The sequence below is a fragment of the Callionymus lyra genome, chromosome 14, assembly GCF_982586985.1.
Source record: "Callionymus lyra chromosome 14, fCalLyr1.hap1.1, whole genome shotgun sequence".
Lineage (NCBI taxonomy): Eukaryota > Metazoa > Chordata > Actinopteri > Syngnathiformes > Callionymidae > Callionymus > Callionymus lyra.
In genome coordinates, this window is record NC_141831.1 from 25,349,893 (window position 1) to 25,365,045 (window position 15,153).

A 15,153-nucleotide genomic window follows, 5' to 3' on the forward strand; every position below is an offset into this window, starting at 1 on the left:
AGGTCTGATGATTCCATTAGAGGTCATCATAGTCAACGTGGTGATTCGCCAGTTCCCCTTAGCTCCCAATGTGGTGTTAGATTGGAAATTATTCTACACTATAGTATACGCCATAAGTTAAATTAATGCTAAAAAGATAATAAAAATATAGAGTATAAATTACTAGCCTCATCTAAGAGCTTAAACGTTTGAATACACATTCACAACCAACATTTCACTTCATACTTATATACACTGTCTCAAGGGTAGCTTGAAACAGACGTAGAGATTAATCAGCGACTTAATGAAGCATCTGTCTGACTGCTCAGTTCACACCTGTGGGTGTGAAACAAAAGAGCAAAACGGAACACACTCAAGAAAGGGGGGCTGGAAGACAAAGGAACTTGCCCACACGGCGGGGAGGCAGGGATGTTGCTCTCCAGGTGACCCGAGACAGGAACTAACATCAAAGAACCACTGCCCCAGAAAATACGCCCCCTGGACAGGAAACTTTCCCTTAAATATAGAGGGGACCCATAACCCGGGACCGTCTTTCCCGGAGCTATCGACCTGTAGAGCTGCCGGCAAAGATCGAGTCCTTTCGATCGTAAAGTTGTATCTTTGTTTGACTTGTAGCGGCGAATAAACGACCCGTACACTCTGCATTTTGACCTTTTCTCTCCATAAAGCAAAGTATTAAGACCCGGACGTGACGTCGTGTTGGAGCGACAGAAACTGACTAGTTTTAATCGTTTTAGTGGTCATGCATGTGGTCCGTGAGGAGATTGGTACGGGTGATGTATTTTTGCTTGGGGAAAATACGGAAGACACACAATTTGGTATAAACAACCACCATTCGGACCTACTAAAACAAGTAGTGTCTGTATTCCCCAGAATTAGACTCCATCACATTGCAAACCATTCATCACTCAGATATCAGAGCAACAGCACAAGAAAAAAACTGCAAAACTTTTTCTCTTTAAGGGGTTTTAGTTAAGTAAGTTTTGTAAGGTTATAAATATTTATAATTGATTATTATTAATGTTTAGGTCTTTTGTAATACATTGTTTTGTAAATCTATTGTCCCAAGTCCAGTTGCATCAGAACTTGAAAATGTGTGGGTTTTTTTTAAAGTAAAATAATCCTTCTAATAATGTCTGTCTATCTGGTCTGAGGTTTGAAAAACAAACCCCGTGAAATATCTTGATAAATGAGCGACTTATGAGCATTCCTCTATAGATGTTATGAACTGTGAAGCGAGATGGCCGCCCTGCATACACGCCGCTCCAGTACCTCGACCAATGAGGTGAGCGGATACTGTGTCGTCATACTCTTGTATGAATGCGCGTCAGCTCATTGGTCACAGAGCAGGAGAGGTCCGAAGGAACGTTACCGTAACTTTTCATATAAAGCGCACTGTTGTTCATTTAATCCATCTCGTCATTTTACTATGTGACTCCCACCCACAATACGGGATCAAGTTCGTCCCTTTTAAACTCGATATGGGACGATTCAGTTTTAATGGGGCCGGTTGGCAACCCTAGCTGATGTGGTTCAAGGTTTTGGATCCAACCAGTCAAGCACATTTAGTTCAACCAAGAAGGGATCTGAAGACAATAATTAGTTGATTGTAATTTAACAATTACGAAGTAATAGGAAGTAATTGCAATATGTGATTTCACCAGCAGGGGACAGTGGTCACCTTTGAAATGACTGGCAACTCAGTTTCTCATGACTCGTATTTTTGTGAAGAAAATTGAGAGCTGCTATTGAACCACATCTTCATCATCCTCTAGTTTCACCTTCATCTTCATCATCCTCAAGTCTCATCTTCGTCATCCTCTAGTCTCATTTTCATCATCCTCTAGTCTCATCTTCATCATCCTCTAGTCTCACCTTCATCTTCATCATCCTCTAGTCTCACCTTCATCTTCATCATCCTCTTGTCTCACCTTCATCTTCACCATCCTCTAGTCTCATCTTCATCATCCTCTAGTCTCACCTTCACCTTCACCATCCTCTAGTTTTACCTTCATCTTCATCATCCTCTAGTCTCATCTTCGTCATCCTCTAGTCTCATTTTCATCATAGTCTCATCTTCATCATCCTCTAGTCTCACCTTCATCTTCATCATCCTCTAGTCTCACCTTCATCTTCATCATCCTCTAGTCTCATCTTCGTCATCCTCTAGTCTCATTTTCATCATAGTCTCATCTTCACCATCCTCTAGTCTCACCTTCATCTTCATCATCCTCTAGTCTCACCTTCATCTTCATCATCCTCTAGTCTAATTTTTGTCATCCTCTAGTCTCATCTTCATCACCCTCTAGTCTCACCTTCATCTTCATCATCCTCTAGTCTCACCTTCACCTTCACCATCCTCTAGTTTCACCTTCATCTTCATCATCCTCTAGTCTCATTTTCATCATCCTCTAGTCTCATCTTCATCATCCTCTAGTCTCACCTTCATCTTCATCATCCTCTAGTCTCACCTTCATCTTCACCATCCTCTAGTCTCATCTTCATCATCCTCTAGCCTCACCTTCATCTTCATCATCCTCTAGTCTCATCTTCGTCATCCTCTAGTCTCATCTTCATCATCCTCTAGTCTCACCTTCATCTTCATCATCCTCTAGTCTCACCTTCATCTTCACCATCCTCTAGTCTCATCTTCATCATCCTCTAGTCTCACCTTCACCTTCACCATCCTCTAGTTTCACCTTCATCTTCATCATCCTCTAGTCTCATCTTCATCATCCTCTAGTCTCACCTTCATGTTCATCATCCTCTAGTCTCATCTTCATCATCCTCTAGTCTCACCTTCATCTTCATCATCCTCTAGTCTCACCTTCATCTTCACCATCCTCTAGTCTCATCTTCATCATCCTCTAGTCTCACCTTCATCTTCATCATCCTCTAGTCTCATCTTCGTCATCCTCTAGTCTCATCTTCATCATCCTCTAGTCTCACCTTCATCTTCACCATCCTCTAGTCTCATCTTCATCATCCTCTAGTCTCACCTTCACCTTCACCATCCTCTAGTTTCACCTTCATCTTCATCATCCTCTAGTCTCATCTTCATCATCCTCTAGTCTCATTTTCATCATCCTCTAGTCTCACCTTCATCTTCCCCATCCTCTAGTTTCACCTTCATCTTCATCATCCTCTAGTCTCATCTTCATCATCCTCTAGTCTCATTTTCATCATCCTCTAGTCTCACCTTCACCTTCACCATCCTCTAGTTTCACCTTCATCTTCATCATCCTCTAGTCTCATCTTCATCATCCTCTAGTCTCATTTTCATCATCCTCTAGTCTCACCTTCATCTTCACCATCCTCTAGTCTCATCTTCATCATCCTCTAGTCTCACCTTCATCTTCATCATCCTCTAGTCTCACATTCATTATCATAATCCATTCAATTTTATTGAAAGTGTCTTATAACAAAGTTATTTCAAAACACTTTACAGTTGAAGTAAGACTATATTGGGGAACAGAAAAGATCCCAGCGGATCAACGATGAGTGAATCACAGTGTGACAGTGGCGAGGAAAACTTCAGAACCTGACTCAGTGTTGAAGGCCTCCAGCTGTGACCAGCTCGGAGGGTGGATGGGCAGAGAAAGGAGTGAGGAAGGATACAGTGAGAGAAAAGAGGAGTATAGAATAGTACAGCAGAGTCCAGGGAGGGTCATGGAGAAGAATTTTGATCCTTTGACAAAGTGGAGATCCTGGATCCAGCAGCCACTCTGGAGGTAGAGCCCTGGAGCTCCGGGAGAGATGGAGAAGAAAAGTGCGGGTTTAAACTGCACATGTGATGATTATAATACAGTAAACAGAGGGAGGGCTCTGTGTCTAAAACTCCTCCTCCAACATTCTAAGCCTATAGCAGCATAACTTAGAGTTGGTTCTCAGATCCTGAGTCATTCCTACCTATAGGCTTTATCAAAAAGTAAAGTTTAAACATTACTTCAAAAGAGAGGGTGTCTGCCCTTCAGACTGAAGTTGGTTCCACAGCAGAGCGGCTTGAAAACTGAAGGCCCTGGTTCCATATCTACATAACTCTAGTCTCACCTTCATCTTCATCACCGTCTTGAATACTGAGTGGACAAGGTGAGGGAGGTGATGAGGAGGTGTGGGGGTGAGGACATGATAAAAAAAAAAGGTGGAGGCAGATAGAAGTGGACAAGGAGCAGGAGAAATGTCTACAGGAAGAGTCCAGTGGGAGGGGAAAAGCAGAGGAAAAAGAGGGAGGGGTGTTAGGGGAACTGCTGGATGTTCTGACCAGCTGTGATGGCAGTTGGAGAGGCGACGCTCAGAGGTTTTGCATCTCTGGACATTCTGATTCTGGTCTGGTCATGTGACCTAGCGCGGCAAGGACTCTGATTTTTCTCTTTCAGGTTACGGTTGAGCTTGTTGGATGGTCGGAAGTTCTGTTTCCTGTCACTGGAGTCCAGTTAAGGTTTTGCCTGTGAAGTTTTCAGGTCTGTTACATATTTATTTTGAGTTTGCTGCAGCTTAATTTCTCTGCTTTACTGTCCATTCAATCACAAGTTTTACATGTATTTATTTTTAAATTCATGTTTTTTAACCTGATTAATAAAAAAAAAAATACATCCATCATATTTTTTAAATAATGTATTATTCATCTCAAAACTTTCATCATTTGCTCCTCCATCAATGTTTTAGAGTTTTTATAGATAAAACTGAGGAAAAGGAGACATTTATGATTGTTGAAAGAAAAGTGAAGGTGAGTCAGATAATATAGTAACAAACAAAGAATAATGAAACTGAAAATGCTTCAATGACAATGACTTTTTTTTTCTATGGTCTAAATTTTATTTCACTTTCAATACTGTATGTGGGTGAGAGTTATCGTCTCTTGTATGGAATACTTTTTCCTCACATTATCAAGGAACCTGGGACCATCTTAAATCGTTTTTCGGTAAAAAAAAAAAGAAGCTTTAAACTGGGACTTGCCTTTTGACTTGATCTATTCTCAAACAGATATGACATCCCTGCCTCTTTTTACAGAAGTTTGAGAACCATTCACATCCTTTCTTATTGAACAACTGACGATGTTTTTCAAACTGGAATATTTTTTTTAAAGATTCTATTTCGTTACACATACAGCCTATACCAGGATAAAATGGCTGATTACAAAGTGAAAAATAAATACCACAGTTTCTTCCGTCTTTATCAAGTCATGCGCAAATGTCACATTAACAAAAGTCCCTGTTGACTCTAACAGATCAAATTCAAACTTCCCTCTTCCTCTTACCTACGGTTCTGTCGGACTCTCCTGGAAGATGGCGGTTCTCCAGCTGCTGTTCTTGCTGCTCCTGATCTCCATGGTGACTTTTGCTTCCCCTCCTAATCATTCTGGACCCTGCCAGATTGTGAGTAAAGCATTCTTTACATTTTTGCTAAAATATACACATCTGGATATGCTCTTCAGTGGAGGTTTTTTTATAAGTTGCCCACAGCAACCACTTACTAGTCAAAACCATGTTCTTGTTCTAAGATAGATAGAATATTGAGGATTCAAGAGAAATGAGAAATCGTTCCAGGAGTTCCCAAAAACATATTAAGAAGGTGGGCAAGGTCAGATTTGATATTATTCCAACACATATTTTAAAGCTCTAATCTGAGTCTCTAATGCCCAATTGTGCTTGTTGTCAGCTCAACCACATTGTCTTGCGAACTGTCTGACTTTGTTATACCTGTCACAAAGCCAAGATGTGTCTCTTTAGTGTTTATATCGATCGAAGCACCTGTTTTATCCACACCTGGAACTGAAAGTAGAGTTGTATAGTCCCTTACTTACTGTTACACACTTTTCAGGCTGCTTAATTATTTTGGAAACAATGACACTCAGGGGATTTCCAACAGCGATTTATTTAACATGTTGTCAACAGTTACTCTATTTAATGTAGCACTCGTAACCCGTTTGTCTTCTAAACAGATGACGCAAGACTAAATATAGCCAAACCCATTACCTTATCAGACGACAAGTCGCAGGCTTTTCTCACATACCTTCTCCATTTTTTTGCGAGATGTTCAGAATCTATCCAGTATGTCCTGGGTCAGCCCGGGGGGCTCACCTCACTAGTCCCCCAGGGCACATCTTGAACATTTTTTTCTTGGTGGAGCAGAGGTTCAACTCAGGGTCGTTCCTAAGTAGCTGAGCGAGAGTCGAGACAGGGAAACTGAGTCTCTGATCTTGTTTGTGAGTCACTGCAGAGCTGACCACAGTGAGAAAAACAACTTAGATCAAAGATTTGAATTATGGCTGATAAACACAGGGAATGAGTTCATCCTATGGTTCCAGACAGGAAATAATCGTCATTAGACGATGTGCTTAATTCCACTTGTGTTGCAACAGCAAAAGCAAAGATAAAATCTGTTCAAATTATTAAATGGCAGTGAGTGAAAATGTTTTCAGTAGTTAGATTCTTTCTGAAAATAGGTTTAAACAAGGATTCCTTTTCCTGCGTGCTGTGCTGCACAACAAGATTTATACACATTCAACATATAACAACTCATCTAAAGAAATATTTGCCTGATAAGTTGGCCAGTGATTGTTCTTTAAAATGTCTTCCACAAATATGTCAGAGATTTAAAACAGAAGAAATGGTTAAACAAGCTGTTTTTGTTTGAGTGTCTCGCACCAGGTGGTTCCAATTATTGACTCGACATCTATTAGGGAGAGGAGGAAGACTATGGGAGGAGGTGTGTTTGCTCCAGACTTTGGAAAGAAACAGAGAATGTGTCACTAATAAAAAAAAACCAGTGTTTTCAACAGAATTTTCTTAAACAAATATGTGTGGCCACCCAGGAAGATGGGCTGGAGGCAACAGACAGACTTTGCTCAAGAAATCCCGAGACATGTTTCAGTGCTGCTTTGGAAATGTCTTGCATTGAAACAAGACAACTGACATAATGACCTGTGAAAAGATACGTCACATGGTGTAGTGTTACTGAGAGATCACATGTGCTGAAACGGTACATTTTAAACAGATTTTTAGAAAGAATGCCATTTCCAGAGGTGAGTTGTGTCCTCTATGTTTCTCCAATATTGCCACCAGATGACAAATGTACCCTTAAACATGCACAATAACACCCTACTAAGGTCCGTCCTTCCACACAGATCAATTTTCAAAACATCCAGTAACAAAGTGGTTATTAACGGGTCTATAAATGGTTTTCAAAACTGTGTTTCAATTGTAATATGATGGTTCCTTGTTTACAGGTCCAGAATGACATGCTCTGCAGGGATAAGGGCCTCAGAGGAGTCCCAGGGGGTCTTCCTGAAGACATCAGAACATTGGATCTTTCAGATAACCAAGTTGAGAATCTCACAATGGAGACTTTGGGCTATCACAAAGACCTACATTACCTTAACCTTCACTCAAACAAGATCTACTTTATTCAGCCTGGACTGTTCAGAGACATGTATAAGCTAAAGGTTCTGGATCTTTCCCGGAACCATCTTAATGTTTTTGTTCAATCTGAAAGGCACATTGGGCCACTGACAGCAGTGGAGTCACTGGATTTGTCTGGGAATGGTCTTTACACAGGGATGACTGACTATCTCCTCTCAGATTCTCCTTCTCTGACAAGTCTCTCTCTGGACAGCAACAGCATCACAAAAGTGGCACAGAACACCTTCAGTAGATCTTTGGCCCTGAAAAAAATAAGCCTCCACAATAATGTCATCCTGGAGATTGAGGATGGTGCCTTTGAGTCCTTGAACAACCTCGATGACCTCGACCTGTCAAAAAACTCCATCAGCTGCATCACAGACTTCAACCTGAGCCGTCTTAGACTCCTGAATCTAAGCAAGAACAGCTTGGAACTTTTCCAAAGTGTGAAGTCCACTTGGCAGTACAGCCTCCACACCCTTGATCTGAGTGAAAACAAAATGCATTACTTTCCTGTTTTGCCGGTTAAAAACGTGATAGAATATCTTGATTTGTCCCGGAACCGTCTGCTGAGCCTTAACATGTCTGAAAATCCACAGGAAGAGACAGGAATTGAGTTCAACCACCTGAAATTCCTGAACATGAGCTACAACCAGCTTAAGAGCCTGCCGGAGTCCTTCCTTCAAAGCATGGTTTCACTGGAGTTTCTACATGTCAGCAATAACTGCATCAGCTCTTTTCTCATCAGTGGTGAACGCTCTCTACGGAGAATGAAGTTCATGGATCTGAGTTATAATTCCTTGCAGAGTCTCGCGATAGGGCCCGGAAGCCTTCCACTTCTGGAGGAGCTGTTGCTACAAGGCAATGCACTCTCCACTTTGGACCATCAAACATTTCAAAATCTTCCGAGCATCCGACTTCTGCAGCTCCAGCAAAACAATCTGAAAGTTTGTGAAGAGAATCCAGCTTGGAGACACACAAACAAACATGGTCCACCCGGATGTGTCTTCTTCACTAGTATTCCCACGCTGGAGTTCTTGTACATGTCTGAAAATGATCTGCAGAGACTTCCTGCCGCCGCGTTCATGAACACCCAGCTCAGGTTTTTGGACATGTCACTGAACCCAGGCTTGGATCTGGATGAAGACTCCCTGTCTGGGCTGGAGAACTCTCTGGTTCACCTCCTCTTAAAGGAGAGCAACATTTCAAAACTCAGCACGGACTTGAACTCACTGAAGGGTCTCAGATATGTTGACCTTTCCACCAATCACTTGATTACACTTCCATCTCTGACCAAAGAGTCCACCATTGAGTCACTAAACCTGCAGAACAACAACCTGGTCACTCTGGACTACAGCACCATTCTGGATCTGGAACACTCTCTAAAAACACTGTATATGGGCTCCAATCCTCTCAGCTGCTGCAGCAACCTGGGCTTCCTGCACCTGCTGCAGCATTCCACGGTGGTCGTTCCCGACATTGAGGCGGTCACCTGCATTCACAGGGAGTTCTCGGATCCGGTTAACATTGAGACAGTGACCAAAGAAATGTGTGACACACAACACCGCCATAGTAACACTATTGTTATTGTTGTCATGCTGCTAGTTGTGGCAATCGTTGGGGTGCTGATGGTGAAGTGGTGCCACTCGAGAAGACCTAAGAACGTCAGAGGATTCAGTGCATAATGAAAACTGTTGACAGCTGACTGTTGAAGACTATGAAGATAAAGATGAATGATGGATGATAGAAGGAAGCAAAAACAAGATAACATTTATTTTACAACCTCAGTGAAGTTTAAATGTGAGGATAAAACATGAAACCTGAAGATTTCCAAGCTTTAAACACAGAAGTGCATTAATGGCATAAGATAAAACATATACTTTGTCTCTCTGACATGTGAAGTAGTTTGAGTTGAGGTGAATATATTTAAAAGAAATTTCTCTATGTAGTTTATATGTTTCCACCTTGTGGTCACATTTAAAACTTATAAACTAGTTTTGTAAACATTTAATGAAGTATGTTTGACCTTGAAAATGTTACATTGATGCTACTTAAAGCTGAAAAAAGGTCATAGAAGTAAATAACAGCTCCCCACATAACAGTTCATCCTTGACTGTGCAGATATTTTTCCTTTTTTTCTTTCTTGATTTGGAGCACTTCATTTTGTGTGGATGAAAATACAACTAAAATATAATAATTTTAATATGTAAAATAATGAAGGAAATTTCCTGTGCCTGGCCAACAGAGTACCGGAGTACTGTTTGGAGTAACTATGAAATGTGTTCAGTGGTAACAAATGGTTAATACCAGTTACAATTCATAAGCGAAGGTTATAGAAGGATAATAATAATAATCTATCTTGATTCTTGTGTCCTGGGTCTGAGTTGATGAGGTTTCCTTTTACTAATGTCAAATTTAAGCACTACAAAACCTTTGCAGCCTGAGATGAAAAAGAACACTATAAAACTACCATTGAATTTGTCTGTCAGTTTACTTTTGAAGTATTTTGCACTTTAAACAATGATTGTATTTTTCTTCTGTAACATTAAACATGTTCACATTTTAAGTCAATATGATATATTTTAATGCTGCTAGAACTGTAATGGTTTTACCTGCTGCTCCATGTGCACATTTTATTTTTACATGTGAAAATGAAGAAAACCAAGAAGTTCAAATGAAAAAAACTTTTTTTTTTTGTTTCTTTCCATGAGTTTTCATTGACGTATTTTACCACAAATCAGCCAAACCGCCTCAGCATTTGCAGCTCTTGTTTTAGAGAAGCTTTGAAAGCATTTCAAATGTTTGTATTTATCAAGTATTTATCTGTTTGGAGTCTTTGGACAAATGTGCTGTGGCTGCAGTATTTAGAAAAGTTTCTCCCTTATTTTGCTTACTTGTAGCCAAAAACACTTTCACACCTCCTGCTTCAGGTCAAATATAAATGACAGTGTCAAGAGTCCATTGATTCCATGATGCTTTGAGTGAGTCATATGAATATCATACATTTCATGTCACTAGGACTAGTAGTCTACACTGGCCAAACAACATGTTTTAAAATTTTTCTCTCAAAGCTACATTATTCCTTAATACATTGTTCACGCAATTTATAATATGTATGAAAACTTCAGTAACACCAAACAAGTTCGACCATGAAGGTAGACAATGTTTCTCTTTATAGCACAAATACAAAATGTTAGGAGTGAAAACAATAAAAGAAGTTTAACCTTTTTGTTTTAGTCACAGGCAGACTAAACAGAGACTTGGTGTGTTGACTCCCCTTCTTCCCCCCTTTCCGCTTCCTCACACTGACTTTTCCTGTTTTTCTAAAATTCCAACATTTGTGTGTGTGGTGTGAGTTTATGAGATGAGCAGCGATGTAATCAGGAGGCCTTTGGGAAGTTTGTGGTTCCTTAATCAGAAGCAGACGTCCTTCACTTTTCCCATCTGAGTTAGTTGTAAAGAATGTAAGTAAGTAAGTAAGTAATCTATATTTGTAGAGCACTTTTTTTTAGACCAGGGTCACAAAGTGCTTAAACAATCAAAACAATAGTCAATAAAATATATACTAAAAGGTCAAGACAATACCGAGACAAACAAAGGAGTCTCAGAAAATCAAAAAAAGTGTCTTCAGAATAAAAGCTGATTCTTAAAGGAGTCAGTAGTCTCCATCCAGCACAGAGGGAGAGGAAGATCGTTCCAAAGCTTAGGAGCAACAGCCTTGAAGGATTTCTCTCTGGTCCTGAACCGTCTGTGAGGAACCATCAGTAGATTCTGATCCAAAGACCTCAGAGCCTGAACTGGGGTGTGAAGCTGGATCAGATCAGTGATGAAAGTATGAACCAGAATTTTAAAATTGCTCCTGAAAGAAACTGGCAGCCAGTGAAGAGTTATAAGGATCAGAGAAACGTGAGTTCTTCTACTAGAACGGGTCGGAATTCTTGCTGCAGAGTTCTGAATAAACTGCAGGCAAGGGGACCCTTCTTGTTAAGACATGAAAACAAACTGTTGTAATAGTCCAGACGAGAAGAAACAAACACATGAATTTTAAGCTCCAGATCATGCTGTGACAACGTTTTCCTAAGTTTTCTTCAGTGTTAAACTATAGACATGTCTCTGTCAAATACAACACCCAGATTTCTAAGACTCAGTTTTACAGACTGACCTAAGTCACTCAAGTACTGATTCAACCCTGAACACAGACATAGACGGCTCCACCTTATCCCTCAGTCTTCTCAGCAGGATCTGGTGATCAACTGTGTCAAAGGCTGAGGACAGATCCAAGAGAACCAGAACAGTGTATTTATCTGAATCAGCCGACATCATGATGTCACTGGACACTTTCTAGGCTGTCTCCGTAGTGTGATGTTTGCGAAAGCCAGACTGAAACTTCTCATGGATGTCGCTCTGATCCAGGAACAAAGACAGCTGCTCAGATACCACCTTCTCCAAGATCTTGGACAAGAAAGAAATAGGCCTGAAATTACTGAGGTCAGTCGGGTCTAAGCCTGGCTTTTTGAGCGAAGGCTCCACAATGGCATGTTTGAATTGGGAAAAACCCCTGTGGCAAGGGGGGGTTTACCATTTCGGTAACCCAGGGCCCAATTACATCAAACAATTTAATGAAGAGCCTACAAGGAAGGACGTAGGACGAGCAAGAGGAGGGTTTCATCTCTAGAGATACAGCACTGAAGGAAGACCAAGAGGTGGAGACAGGCTCAGTAACAGCAGGGGTTCCACACAAAGGGGGAAAGATTTTCTCTTTGATCAATTGAATTTTGTCAATGAAAAATATAGAGAATTGATCGTGTCGAACAACACTTTGGGGTTTTCCTTATTTGCTGATACCAGTTTCCTGATGTAATCGGATATGGGAGTTTCCACCATCTCATTATTTGAGGACATCAGATCCCTGAGGTGAAGTCTATGCACCTCAAGTTTAGCGGATTTCCAGAGACGCTCAGTCTCAAGATTTGAGGTCATCTACATAAGAGAAAGTAGGTTCTTCTCTCAGAACCAGCTTAAAGTAGGTTCTTCTCGCAGAACCAGCTTAGTCTTAGTCACTTTGTGAGTCTACACAACCAGAGGTGAGTCATCAAAGTCAAGTAAACAAATTCTCAGGCTGTTCTCGGGTAATATTTGCTGTGTCTATCATAAAGCATGATCAACATGTTTGGTCCAAATTGTATGTGGATGTCTTGACTTGTCATCATGTGACACATCGGAAGAAGTGTCCGGTTCTTGATAGAAACATCACAGCCCAGTACTCGAGTGAACAGAGCTTCACTGTGTGGGAAAGATTTATCATTTTCACCAGTATCAAGATCAAAATGTGACTCCTGTGGAATGCAACTTCTAAATCAATTAATGCATTTCAGCCCCAACTTATTAAGTGATGATCAAACCCATCCACTCACTGCCCGCATGCTTGTATTTTGTTTTCTCTTACACCTGTCACCAATATCTCTGGCTTGGAAAGGGAAGTTGTTACCAGACTTAACATTTTCTGGATAAGCGAGAATTCCTCAGAGGGAAATATAAACAGCAGTGGGCGACCTCTGACCTCTCTCACGAATGCTATGGCATGTGGGAGCGCTGGCTAACAGAGAACAGATATATATCCTTTCTAATTTAAAGTTTACTTAACCTCCCTCATCTTTGTCATCACTCTGATGATTGACACTCAATACTTGAACTGTTTTCACATGTATTCTCTTTTGTACTATTCTCTCCTTGTCTTTCTGCCTGTCCATAAACAAGGACAGCTGATCTCTGGAGTGATCCATAATCCATAATAAATATTTTGCTGCATCCTGGCAGCGAACTTAATCCCCCCAAATCGTATCCAAGAAACTAATATCTAAAACATTTTATGTTTGAACTCTGGGATTATATGAGCAGGATATGACCAAGTGAAGCTATGAAGTTCCTGTGATGCACGGTGTGTGTCGGTGTGAGTCAGATTTTGTGTGTATATGTGAATATTTACCCTGTGTGTAATAAGGAGTTTGTCTTTTTGCTAATCTCTCGACTGTGTGACAAATAAAGAACTCTTATCTTATCTGAAGCTGTATCAGCATACTATTTAAAAAGAACCACATGTGTCTGACTTGGGCGGACCAATCAGAGAGGGATCGCTTCAGCAGCAGCAGAGGCAGGAAACCAGCAGGAGGAGGTTGTTTTCTGGAGGAAGTGAAGAGTCTTTCATGCATTTACAAGCCTGGCGTCAAGTCAAAATGTAAACACATATAAAGCTGAAAACTGGATCATGTGATGGATTAAGTGCACAGAAGAAACGTTTATGATTCCTAGAAGAATTCTACGAAGGTTTCCAGAGTGTTGATTCTTGGCAGGTGAAGGTGAAATGTTGCAAAACCACTGTAAATACCTTAACACTGCTTCTCTGACCGAGTTTGAGAAACATTCCTTGTGATATCAGGAGGAAGACACGGACTATTGAAGAGCTAGATAAAGCTTCGTTGAATGTTTCACACAGCTAACTTGATTTTTTCTTTCTTTCTCTCTTTATCCAATGGTTGACTTTTCTATATGGTCCCCTGTTCTTGGTGAAATTTGGTTAGTTGAGCAGTTGTCTTTGACTTAATTTAAACTGTTGTCCACTTAGAGGTCAGTGTTAGGACAATATTTTAAATTCCGCAAGACGTGGTTGTTCCACCACCTTTACAGACCCTGAGCCTTAGCTGTCTTGCAACTGGACATGATGTGCTGTAATGGGTTCGTGGCTCTGCAGAGATGGCAATTTTCCTCTGAGCCATACCGGGGTTGCCGGGGTTAGGTAGGGTGTCGTAGGTAACTTAACCTTGCTCCCTGTCGGAGTACTTAAAGATATGTCAAATATATTTGTTCAAATGTACTTATTTTTTTACTCTTTATTTTCGATTTTTCAAGATAATCACAGGAAAAACATAATACAAGCATACAACAAAATATTAAATAAATAAAAGAAAAGAAAGCAATAATTTTCCCAGTGTTTTTTGTGCCCTTCTGCCTTAATTCGCAGATGAAATGTCATTTTTCCATGAGAAATATATCCTCCACTATGTACAGCCACTGATTCAGTCTCGGAGATTCACTTTTTAACCAATTTCCGTGATTGCTTTTTTACAGGCTAAAGTCAGAATGTTAAAAAGATACTGATCTTTCTTATATATAGCGGTCCAAGATAGACCAAGGTACAGATATTGTGGATCCTTTGGAACCCTGTAGCCCAGAATCTCCTTCAGGTAACAATCATATCATTCCAGAATTGTTCCAATCTGGTGCATGACCAAAAAACTTGTGTGTGATTGGCACTCCGGCGTCCATACTGTCTCCAAAGATGTTGTTCTTTGTTTAATTGCTTGCTTTTAATGTGGTGATATAAACAATCACATTATGTTTTTCCATCCAAATTCTCTCTCGCCTTTACGAGCATGTTGAGTGTTACAAATGGAGTGCCAATCATCCACAGACAAGTCTATTTTAATTTCTTTCTCCCATCTCTCTTTAACATAAAGTGAATAACTTCCATTCCGTTTCTGGAAACATTGGTAAAGTTTTAAAACAACTTTGGAAGGAGTCTGTTTATCTATAATATCTATAAAGGTAATTGTTTTCTAGTAGGAATTATTTTTTGAATTGTTCAAAGGTCTAAAAGATTTCCCCTTTCGATATTGTAGATATCTGTCAATCCTTTGTTTTCCCAACTTTCAAATGTTCTGTCAGTAATGCCAGGTTGAAACATGGGTGACTGGGA

General features: G+C 40.3%; 1 protein-coding gene across 2 annotated transcripts; it reads left to right on the forward strand.

Moving 5' to 3' along the window:
- Positions 1–4,171: 4,171 nt before the first annotated feature.
- On the forward strand, positions 4,172–10,542 carry lrrc32 (leucine rich repeat containing 32). Of its 2 annotated transcripts, none has more exons than XM_087807958.1 (3): positions 4,172–4,460; positions 5,228–5,375; positions 7,229–10,542. In XM_087807958.1, the coding sequence occupies exons 2-3, from the start codon at positions 5,286–5,288 to the stop codon at positions 9,083–9,085; spliced, it is 1,947 nt and encodes a 648-aa protein (XP_087664084.1). In that variant the 5' UTR covers positions 4,172–4,460; positions 5,228–5,285; the 3' UTR covers positions 9,086–10,542. The 2 variants fall into 2 exon arrangements, with proteins under 2 accessions (XP_087664084.1, XP_087664085.1); XM_087807959.1 differs by having other exon boundaries at positions 5,286–5,375.
- The last annotated feature ends 4,611 nt before the right edge of the window (positions 10,543–15,153 follow it).